At 38.2% G+C, this 12836-nt stretch overlaps 1 protein-coding gene across 1 annotated transcript in view; it reads right to left on the bottom strand.

Annotated features, from left to right (window-relative positions):
* Positions 1 to 3874, bottom strand: part of LOC149769841 (lysosomal dipeptide transporter MFSD1-like) — a 51766-nt gene extending 47892 nt beyond the window's left edge. The window contains exon 1 of the mRNA XM_089949759.1: positions 3625 to 3874. Within this exon, the coding sequence (XP_089805885.1) occupies positions 3625 to 3778 (154 nt within the window). The 5' untranslated portion in view covers positions 3779 to 3874. The remainder of the gene's footprint in view (positions 1 to 3624) is intronic.
* Between the last annotated feature and the right edge of the window lie 8962 nt (positions 3875 to 12836).

Raw genomic sequence — 12836 nt, 5'->3', positions numbered from 1 at the left:
TGTTCATGATTATAAGTTATGTATATCTATATTGTGTGGTTGACCTTGGTCAGTAATTGAGTTTACATCCTACCTGACTCTTGTCTTGTACAACATACTATATTGCTAATATTTGTCTATGATTTTATATTTTAATTTCAGATCATTATTACTTGCAGGTAAACAAGTCTACAATTGCTAATGTTAAGGTCTAGCTTTTGTGGGTTTTTTTAGAACTTACAAATGTTCTACAAGTTGTTTATGAATTTTATGGAAAATGACGATCATCCTGGCTATTTTATTGGTCTTAGCTTTTTCAACGTTTACTTCAGAATTACTCATTCCATATCTTAACATCAGTATAGTGGAGTCAATTTTAGTTGTGTTTCAGTTAATAGGATTTAATTTATTTATTTAAATTATTGGAATAACAGAGTGCTCATTAATACAGTTTTGGTCTAAATCATTATCTAGGATTAATATGAATTCATTCAAGGACATTTTGGATTATATAAATGACGGCACATCAGCACATTCAATAATGAACACCAATGGAATTCATTTGGAATACTCTATACATGTGGACTTGTGATAGACCTTTTAAGACTGTTTGGGATTTAATTCACAATACTGTAATTTCATTGTAAATGTTCACTTTCAATTCAAGAGAAATAAATTATTTTTTTAACTTTAAAAAACTTGTAGGTATTCACTCTTTTCTGTTACTTAGTTCAACACCATAGAGTTGTAACAATATTCCTATAAAGACAGGAAGACCAATGATAAATACCACTATCAATGTTACTACTATAATGTGTGAGGTAAAGATATGAAATTGACACCTTCATGATGGTGTTGAATGTATCTGCATTTTCACCTATTTGTTTACAGTGTCATCTTGCAGTGTGAATGCAACAAAATCAGCTAGAAATGGCAATGGCACACTAAATCTGCAATCAAGTCTATGATGGAGTTCCACCAGACTGATTTACGGCCAAAAAAAACCACTGGTATCCTAATGCACTGGTTTTAAATTAGGTTAGGTAGGTAGGGGTTTTTAACATTGAATATTTATTATAATGATTAGTAAATATAATCTGTTAAGCACTTCAAGCAAAACTGGCGCAATTAGATGCACAAATCAATTTCAGGAACCCTTTTTATATACCATGGGGAATAAAGTGCTAGTGTCAGGAACAAAAACACAGATAGTCAACCAACCGGAAAACACCCATCTTTTGGGCCTGATAGCTTGAGCTGTCAGATATGGCGGGTATCCACCCTTATGTAGTGGACAAATAACCCCTCGCATCCTCCATATCCACACTATTCAGTGGGCAATCCAAAACCTATGCTGAGTTATGAAGCATATAAAAATATAAAAAGTGCTATGGATTTCATTTCAAGTTGGATTCAACTCCCAAACACTTTCTAACATTATTAATAACTCTGTTTCATAAACAATCAGTAATACACAAAGAGGATAACACAGCAATTTACTCAATAACGTTTTCTATTGCAAAGTCCACTGGTTCTTCTTTCTATCACTGGTTCTGTTATATATCAATCATCAAATCAAGTATCCTGTGAGGGATCAATGCAAGCAATAGTATTCATACACTCTCCCATTTGTTTGTACATCCCTACTGATTTTAAAAACAAAAGGCATCATAGATATAAAAAATGCATGAAACTTAATCATTTCATTCATCAATTTATAGTTTCTAACCTGTCACCAGGGCATCCTTAATACTGTCAACTTAGTCACGTTATAAACTAAACGAAAGCACTTAATGTAAACAAGCTGACACATTGCTCACTGTCCTTTTCTGGTTTCTAGAATAGTCCATTTCAGTAAAATCTGTATCACCTGCATTTAATATTTACAATATAGATATTTTAATACTTATAAAAGAAACTGAACAAATAAAATGGAAGAACTCTTGTATATTTGTGTTCACTTACAGAATTGAGATTATCAAAGACAGTGAACTACATCACTTTGTTGCTTTAAAAGATAGAATTGCCCATGCAAATATGATGACCATAAAAAGAAACTCTTGTTTTATTCAAATGCCAACAAGTTGACAATGCTTGGGACCCCACTAGGACAGTCAGGTTAGAAATTACAAATTGATGAATGAAATGACTAAGTTTTGTGCATTTTTTTTATCCTTGATGCCATTTGTTTTTTAAGTTAGTAGTGGGGTACAAAACAAATGTGTATGTGACTTGGATTTTTAACGTAGCTGTAACAATTTTTCAGTCATATCACTACGATGTCTGCAGTGTGGCAGTTTATAGTGATGTCTAGCACTGGGGCATCATGCCGTAGACATGTAGCATAATGTCCCACCCAGTCACATTATCCTGACACTAGGCAAACAAGTCTTAACACTAACTTCTTAATGCTAAGCACCGAGCGAGGCAGCTTTTAGTACCATTTTTGTAAGTCTTTGGTATGACTCGGCCGGGGATCGAACCCACGACCTCCCGCATCCAAGGCTGATGCTCTAACCACTAGGCCATCAGAGCGTTCATACAGACAAATGGCAAAGTGTGCAAATTCTATAGTTTCATAAGACATTGATGAACCACATTAGTGTATTTATGAAATAAGTTTCCTTTGATGAAAGCACATTACCTGGTATACAGTGTATCCTCTAGGGATGTAAGACTGAGAGTAAAAGTCTCCTTGGTGTTAAAATTGGGAGTCAGACTGAGTAAAAAACAAACTTTGGTATCAAAACTGGAAGGTCAAATTAAAAATGTGGGGGTGGTCTCTGAAGTGCAAATGAGGGTAAAAGGAAATACTGGTATAGCATATAAACTTTTTACTCAGTCAGGGATTGAAATCAATCTTTTCAGAACTAGCAAACTTTTGATAAGTGTAATATTCACCACTACAAACATTCTACATTACTAATATTTCAGAATTGTAACTAGCAAAATGCAGGCTTGTTAGCTTCAATTTCATCACCTGATAATTAAGAAATAATTACCATCATAAGCAATTTGCGAATATTAAAGTTAGTTAAAACCCCAAAGTATTAAATTCAATGCAAAGAAGCATTCAAATTAAAAATTGTACTTCATGTTCTGAAAAATATCTAAATTTGATAGTGCCAATTTTACAGAAGAAATGTGTTTAATCTTAACATATATGGTATTAACAAACACAGAAGTTAATCTTGTGAGAAAGAAAGAGAAATATTATGTACAATTTTAATCCAGATAGGTTCTACATTAACCAATATTAAATTTAATGCATTAAACAGGATACAAAAATAATCTACATTTTATAATCTTTATGGACACTTTTTACAAAATAAATATAGGATTTCTACCCAGGGTCTTGTTTGTGTGAACCTCCGATATACAAGTCCCTATTCAAGACTGATTATTTCTTACCTAAGTAAGTTCCAAACTTATATTGTTTCACAGATAAACATGTTAGTCCTACAATACCAACACAACATAATGTGATACATCTTACGTTGTATGACAAATAAACCTGACTGCCGAAGAGAGAGAGAGAGAGAGAGAGAGAGAGGGAGAAACGTTAAATTGCATTTTGCTGCTAATCAGTTATAACATATATGCATCTTAACACTCATCTCTCCCTCTCTGTAGAGATAGCTTTACCAAAACTCAGAAAACACATGATGATGAGGATGAGATATCTGTGGAGGAATCGGTGGGGGTTACAGGCGAGTGATCGACCACACCCTGTAAGTTCCTCTTCCACTTCGGATGCATGTTTCTCTTTAAGTAACGGACTTTTCTCTGTTTGTGTCATGTCTTCCTTCTTTCTTCTTTAACCGGTTAATCAGCTGACATAAGTTGTTGGCCTTCTCAAAATCACAAGGTCTATCTAAAAATAGTACTAGCCAGCAGTATTACTATAGTCCAGAACAAGCGTAAAGTTTAGTGCTCAAGATTAGATTTAAATATATAAAACCTTCAAATTCAATAAAACGAAATCAAATTAATATATATTTGGAATATGTTGAGAATAATCTTAAGACCAGCAACATTAACAAATTTACAAATATTTTAATGTTTTTTCGAGACTATACCACACAGTCAAAGAAAAGACTGGACCATTTCGAAATTTTAGACATAATTATGAGCAGAGACTACATGGCTGGGAACCAGGCTAAGTCATAGACGCGCAGTGCATTAGTCTGGTTCCCTGCTTCATATGCTCTCAGCGTTGCACTCAGCTGAGTGCAACACAGAGAGCATACGGAGCTGGGAATCAGACTAGCTATCCCTTCCATTCAAAATGCCAAAAATATCCCGATCAATGCAATGTTTATTACTAACTACGAAGCTATACACCGTGTATGATACCGTACTGACTGATTCCGTTAATTAGTAACATATCTCCTTTCGAATTATCCACATTTGATACACTGCATACTGTCAAAACTGCTTTCGTCCGAACCAAGTTAAAGATTAATATTATCCTTGTAATTTATAATATAAAAGCAGATCATCCCAAGAACAACTCTCTCTCTCTCTCTCTCTCTCTCTCTCGTGTGTTGTTTTTCTGATTTTAATGAATAAAGCAATACAAAAATATACAAAAATGAAACGGAAAACCAAACAATTCAAACATGACTATAAACATAGATCTATTATAAAACTATTTATTTACGTATTTATTCCCAATCTTTTGAGTAGTATGAAAGTGTTCGTTTACACCACCACCACCCTCACTGATCCCTTTGTGGCCCCTGCCACCCGTCCCACCCTCTACGGTCCCATGACCTTCCTAACCCACATGGGACCCATGCATGTTTATCAATATTAATTTTCCATGTGACCAGACGTAGTTGTATAAAGTACCAATCAACACAGACTGCGAGCCAGCACAATGAATAATTTACTGTACCAGCAATTACGATCAATAACCACGCCTCTGCGTGAAGGTTTTGTTTAAAATTCAGCTTTTACTTTTTGTAATTCGAGCCCTTTCTTATTTGTGGTTGTAACTGTCTGTGATTTTCCATTTTCGCCAGCACAGTTTCAAACACGAACACACTTTTTATTTTATCGTTGATTGCCACCGAGTACAATTTACTGATCGTATTGAGACTGCTCTGTATGGCTGCTAACAATTCGGAATAAGTGCATCCTCGTTAACGCATTCGCATTGAAATTAAGCTGCTAGCACCACCATAGACACCAGTTACTATCGATATAGTTCTGACAATAATTCTGATTGAAGCACCTACCATGGTTGATGTTGCCATGATTGCATTCTCACCAACACCAACGGTCTCTTCCGCAGCTAGACCACAAATAGCATCTATGACCAAACACACGCATTGTATATCACGATCAGTGCGGTTCTCTTGGTAATTTCATCTCGAAGCTGTTATTACGCTTCGATGATTTTTTTTCACGTCGGTAAGTTTGAGGGTCCATGCTAGTTTGTCTATTAATAGCAATAGAAACAACCTACTCTGCAAACTGACAGACTCAACATGGGGCCCTGGTGCTCAGACACTCAAAACAACAGCACTGGCCCTTTATTATTCAACAGTAAAGTCTTGCGCTCCTGTCTGGGCCCGATCGCCTCATACCAAGTTAACTGACATCCAGATCAATACAGCAATGCGCATAATCTCTGGAACACGATATTCTACTCCATTACCATGGCTGCTGGTCCGCGGCAATATTCCTCCTCCACACCTCTGTTGCCAGGAAGCAAACACAAAACTGCTGCATAAGGTTTATGCCAGTGAGAAACTTCCACTTTACATGGACATCACCTCACACTCAGTAGTCCGCTTGGCTTCGAGACATCCAATCTGGTTAGGTCCGTTGCAGGAGGATATGACAGCGTTTTTGGCATGGAGGGTTGAGTGGTCTTCAACAGATGTTGTAAACCACTCCCTTGTAGCTGAGCCATCTCTCTGCCCTCATGGCTTCAACCTTCCAAGACATCTGTTCTGTGGACCACGCAGAACCGTTTCCGGACAGGACAGGGTTTTTGCGCAGTCAGCCTTGCCCGATGTGACCAGGCCACTTACTCTTCCTTTAGCTATGGTCCTCTACAGACCATGTTCCAGGTTGTGAACAACTGTCCTCTGACAAAGTTCCCAGGTGGACTGCAGGCTCTGCACCTTCCTGTTGATGACGCTCTCAAATGATTGGGCATGCACAGCACACGATAGATAAATAAATAAATATTAATAATACAATCGCGTATTTTAATTTATGACTGGCAGATCCTGTCCGGTCTCACGATCACTTGCAGGTGCAATACGCACACGCACTTTCTGCCAATTACTGGACCCCTTTTTCACTGGTATAATTGTCATACAGTTATAAACAAAACAAAACAAAACAAAAAAAAAAAAAAAAATCTGACCCGTAAATACTTAAATCTCCGGCGATTGCGCGTTCTGATGATCTGTTGCCCTTTTCATTCAACTGATTACGCCAGCACATTTTACATCTAACGATCATCTTGGCCGAATAACTGTTACCCGAACAATTGCATCCTTGTTGAAGGACAGTCGGGATCTTTCTCTTTTCATTTCAGTCAAAGTTGGTGTAAAATATATGTTGGTGAGCTTAACTGGGGTGGATACGTCGGTAAATGCCACTTCACCATTGTGGAAACGAGAGGTTTTTCATCCGCTGATGCCGTTTGCAATTAAGAGTTTTCACGTGCTCGTATGATGATTACAAACTGGCCTCGAGTTGGTAGTGGTACATCAGTGTGATTCCAAGGGGCAATTTCTATTTAACAATATTATACGACAGTTCATACGATGGCTTGGTAACACAACTTTGACGCAGATTTTCATCAACAAGTGGAACAAAATTGTTATGGATGTTAACATCCGCTGACATTTAGTCCATCACTCCGTTGGTAAATATTGCAACCACATTACCACGGTCAGATTCCATCACATATATACAGTGATAAAATCGAATCTTAAACACAAACGCCAAAGACGGTTATGTACCCGTCAGGGATAAACGCTAAGTGATTCGAACAGAATTTCATCTTCGGTGACTAACGGTTTTGATAAGGTATATGTGAAAAAAAAATCTACAACATGACCAGATTTATCGATACGTGATATTGTTGACAAAACTCCAGGTGCCGCTTGTTATTTGTGAGCATTACCATTTTACCCCAGCCACCTTTACATGTCGTTATGATACATGTAAGCGACCCACGGTCTACTTTGTAGAAACCTTACACAAAGTCCCCTCTTCTTGCAAGAGGTTTGTGGTTTGGCGGATTCTACCTTCTTTCAAGGTGTCCGCTTAATTTGGTTCTCGTTATCTAGAGGTTGACCGCCCTCGATGTTATTGCCCTGTTAGAGTAAATATAAATATAAGTGGTGAAACTTATAGGTGGAATAGATAGAGATCTGAAGATATATAGAACAGACTAACACGAGCCCCCGTACATGTAAACAATAATTTAATCAATTACATAAAACAACTGTGAGAAGTCATTACATCAGGAATATACTCTGCTTCTAGAAATAAAACTTTCACCGAATTATAAAATACAAATATATATTTAAATAAGGTAGCCGATCTGTTTTACTGATAGAATTAGTTCATCATAGGATCGAGTGAACAATCGAAGCCAATGCCTTGTACGATTGCATAACCTGCTTCTCCGGTTCACTCCACTTATACTGTAGCTGTTCCTTCGACTTCCCTCTGTCTTACCACTTTCGGCCCTCAACTCTGTGCGTAGCACGTATATTCACAGATACCTGGATATAAGGATCATACGTCTCACTATACGTCTCAGAGATAATACGTCACAACATACGTATCAGAATACGTCACAGGAGATATATTCTCCCTTTTAATAAAAATAAATAGAGACAACTTAAATTTTGCTGCTGTTTATGATACAGGGGTTTGCATTATCCCCTCTCGTTATCAGATCTTATTATCGGTGCTAAACAGAAGCCAAGGCTATCAGTCGGCCCCCATGTTCTATAACGACCATAGTTAGTATAATGACTAATTCATCACGCATTAACACCACACGAGGCATAACGGTTCCGAGCCAGCCTCAATTTACACAAGTAAATGAATGAAATACATTAAATGCCTTGCTACGTCATGTTCAGCAAATACACACATTCAAGTCTATACATACATACATAAAATCACGCTTCATGTCTTAACAACGTTAATTTCAGTCAATACACACTCAACCTTAATCATACGTGAAATCTTCTAAATTCGGTGAATTCAAACGGATTCTCGTAACTCATATTAACTAATGTAATGCATGAAATTCTTCGAACCTGATTCTTATGCAAACAAGACGACAGATTCAAACAATTCGTCAAACTTATCTAAATAAGATTAATGTACGACTTCCTATGCATAAACTCGACACAGTTATACTTCATAAAGCAAACTGATATACGAAGGTAGAAAATAGATTCATGCAAATATAAGTAAATAAATTCAGCAAAGCATTATATATGGGCATCAACAAATTACATGAAATTGTCACAAATACCTTTGAGCTTTCAAGCGTTCCTCGCTTCTACTGCCAAATTTGTTCGCCGATTTTTCCTCGACAACAGTCCTCGTGGACAACAGTTTTACGAAAGAATTTCTCCCAAATGTACTCTCGGGGTCTTCTTACACATGTTTTCTCTTGCAGAATAGCTTAGACTGATGTGAATTTCGATGAAGACAATATTTAATGCCCAAAGAGTTTCGTGTGAAAGACGCGCCCTTAATTTAGCGTAACCAATCATAATCAAACGTATCTGCCGCCTTTATCCCGATGCGCCAAAGTCGTGGTCAACTTGACCTTGTAGTTTGAGTAACAGTGCTCTGGAATCTTTCAATTCTGACATTTACACTATGGAATCGAAGTTAGCTTTTGTCTCCACCAGTCTTCTGTTGGCTAAATAAACGAACGCTTAATTAAGAATAATATTCTCCCCTGGAAAAGACATTACCGTTCATGGCATAAATCTAATAAATTGTTCTCTGGCCCAAGATAATGTGTACTTCATAGATCGCCAGAAATTTGTCCCTTCACAATAAACAAGTATGATCTAGAATCGAGCACCTTCAAGATGTGACGTTCAGGTCTATCCAAGCCATTTCCATCAAGATGATCTAAAATAAGATGACTATTTCCTAAAGTTGTTAAGGGAGTATTTTCCCTCCTTCTTTAATTATCATTCCTGCAATTCCGCTCCATGAATATACTACAAGTAGTGGTGAGGGCACGTTTAGGTGCGATTTTTTATTGCAATATTAGCTGTATCAACATAGTCTTTGATAAGGACAACCGAGACGCCGCTGTCTCTTATTCCACCATTGTCAATGATCTCTGCCAGGTTCTTTGCGACAGCACTTTTCAACGTGAAACTAATATCTTGAATGTTTACTTTAGACGTTTTATGTCTGTCAGGTTAATCTTCAAACATCACAAGCTCACATGGATCGACACCAATCACAACACGACTGGTAAACTAAGACAAATCCGCTTTGGTGACAAATCGGCTCCGATTGACGTCAGCACCATGTCGTCGAGCTGCGAAACGCGCAGTGTTGGTGAACACTCTAGAGCACACAATGTTACATTGACATGGTGACCTCATATGGCACGATCCGAGAATTTACTGACAATAAAACAGTGGGAGACGACTGTCATTGACCATGCTTGGATAAATAATTAATAACTTCAACTGGTGGTGTAACTTTATACGAGTCAAACTACAAACGATGTTGAAGTGACACGACGTATACGACCGAATGAGTGCCTGGTCCTGTTGTCAAATCCAGATTGACGATGCCAGTTTCACGCATGCGGGGCACCATCGATGCAAGTTCATTCCGCATTAAAAGGAAAACGTTTGATTGTTTTTTTTTTTCCATCTGCGACCAGGTAATCGAAGACCTTGCCCAAGGGTATTCAACTACTCGTGCCTGGTAATCAATCTGATTAAAAATCTGATATCCGCTGTCCTACGCGCAGATATGACGACGACCGCTTAAGGGTGATGTTCTGGTGTCCTTTGAGATAGCCAATGGAAATACAGCTTTCAGACATGCTTTTCATCAACAGTGCTCTGTCTCCAAACTCGAAGATATAAGAGGTCGTCTAGTTGGTTGAATAAATTAGCGATTGTGGTAATAACATAAGTTACCAGAACATGAACCCTTTGCGGTCGCTCTCAGATCTTCATGTATAACAGCGGAGATCTGATTTTAATCAGATTGGCCTGGTAATCGAAGGCCTTTTACTTTTTTATATGTCCACGAGAGGTTCCTCCTCCAACTACCATTTTTAGTGCTATTCCTGATGACTTTCCGACACCCACTAACACTTCAACTTTCGCAACAATGATGGAAATGTTGCAAGGAATGGAAATATTCGACCGGTCTTGTGCGTTAGCATCAACTTTGACTTGGATAATTGTAATGTTACTGAGGTGCTATTGTGTTTCGCTGCATTAAGCTGAGCGACCTGCGTGTGGGTCCATTCACTGCGACATTTCTAATTAATTCTGCCGAAGAAAGGTTTAGTAAAAATGCCGTTAATGCATACAACTAGATCTTGTACATCTGCATCATTAGCAGTGTTAATGTGTGTTTTAGGTCACCTAATTTGGATATTGTTGAAACTCCACATTACCTGATGTATCCTTGATAAATATCATTGTTCCACCAGCTGTTCTCGTGTAATCATCGCTATATCTGGCAAGTACAATAACTGTTGTGGCCACGACAACGTTGTCCAAAATTGATACGATTTCCATTACATCGAAAGAATAATATGCACTGTTAAACAACACCATAATGTCATTGTTAACAAATCCATCAATGGTATTGGCAGGATAATCGGTACCATCATTCTGTACCAGTTTTCCACCAACCTTCACGAATGTCTCACATGGAAGGTAAAACCTTGAAGTATCTTGCACTTGCAAATCTATTTTTAATTGATTGGGATACCTGTGCGATACGAATAATACTGTAAATCTCTTTTGTTTCGGTCAACTAACACAGGCTTGCCCATATCAAATGCTGTCATTATTATATTTTAAATATCAGTTCGATCTCTAATGTGCAGTTGCATGGTCAATATTTCACAACGCAGACCAACATCGTGACCGTCTTGATCCACAACGGATACACGAATATGTGTCAGCTGATTTTATTATGGCGTGGAAGATACTAAGGTGCTGGGGCGCAATCGATATCGGATCATCTGGTTTCACGGTTGATAAAAACTCAAACAGTATATAACCTGCACAACTAGGTCTGTTGTTTCAGACCTGCTTTTATATCTACCACTGATGGTGTCACAAGTTAAATTGACTTGTGTCGTTGAGAGAATCCTCACAACGTCAGGCGCGATATTATATCCAGTCCATTTAGCCCCTGCACTCCAAATTTGCTTATTTTCTGGAAGATCTTTGGGCCGACCAGAAAATGTTCTCAACGAGACTGTCCAATATTAACTAAATATTGCGGAGATTCAATGGCGCTGACGGGATGATTTTGGGCTCATGTTCACGAATAACAGTGTTGGAGTCGTTGTTAATCAAAAGCCGAAATTCTTTGACGAACCTCATGACTGAGGAAATGTCGTATGCAACTGTAGGAAGTTCCACAACACCCCATTGTGATCCACGACCTGCGGAAACACAAATAAATTGTTCGGGGGCAGACCACCAAACTGGGATCAGATAATAGGCCAACTGTAATACACTCGCAACGATGCTCTTGCGAACTCAAGTTTACGTTATTCCCCGGCAGTCATAGGTGCAGAAAAGTCACCGTGAATTCTGTTTTTGTGGATGAGATTGTAATCTTCGAGGTAACACTCTGGGTTGTGTTTACAACAAACTGATGCATCGCAGCATACATTTCGCGCAAAACAATGAATGCTTCTACCGCCTCAGAACTTATCATTGGTGAACGAACTTCGTTCGTCGTATAAATCATAAATTTCATCAAGTTCAAGCATCAGCCAACGATATGCATTCATATCCATAAGATAACTGGTAAGCAACTGCTAATTAGTCGAAGCAGATTTTATTAATGACTTTAGGTGTATTGTTGCCCGAACAAACTGATTCCACAAGTGTTTCCAGTCGATCTGCAAGATCGTTAAAGTCACACAATCCACCAAGGCCGCTTCCTTGTGTTTGGCTTTTCTTCGAGATCCTCGGTAAATTCTTCGAATGGTCCTTGTTTTGGCTGCGTTTTCTCCGCTACGTTTTAAGCTAACTCTTCGAGGAATGATGTTATATGTCCACCTTTGGGTTGTCGCTTAGGTGCAGGTTTGGTTAAACCCTTTCACTTTTGGCGTTTTGCTGTTTGAAGCACTGGTAATTGTTCATATTCATGTGCAGCTGACATCTCTACCTGTGTTACAGCGATTGATCGAGGTATTCGCGACAAATTACTTTCTTCTGGCAATTTTATTCTGATTGCATCACTGGTTAGGTGTGTATAGTGCCACATATTCTCCCCATAACCTTCTTCAGTTTTTCCATGTGTAAATGCATTAAGCTTTGTTACTAAAAGGTTCCACCGATCAACGATAGCTTGTTTCTTTCCAGGAAACTCCCTAAATACCATTTTAGGCCATTAAACATTTTTGTGTTTATCACGTGTCTTTGATGGCTTATTAATTATCATGTAGTTTTCCCAGTCGGGAGGTCTATTGAGAGCGACATGTACATGATTTGTAAAAATCGCCTGGCGAGCTACCTCTTTAAATGACTGAGGCTGTGTTTTCAACTGCAACTTGTATTCGAGTGGCACGTCTGGTATCTTGGCAGCTGCCTCTTTAATATCTTCATTAATTTCACCGG

The sequence above is a fragment of the Sinohyriopsis cumingii genome, unplaced genomic scaffold, assembly GCF_028554795.1.
Source record: "Sinohyriopsis cumingii isolate HCF-2022 unplaced genomic scaffold, ASM2855479v2 utg003239l, whole genome shotgun sequence".
NCBI lineage: Eukaryota > Metazoa > Mollusca > Bivalvia > Unionida > Unionidae > Sinohyriopsis > Sinohyriopsis cumingii.
This window is presented reverse-complemented; position numbering and strand designations above follow the sequence as displayed.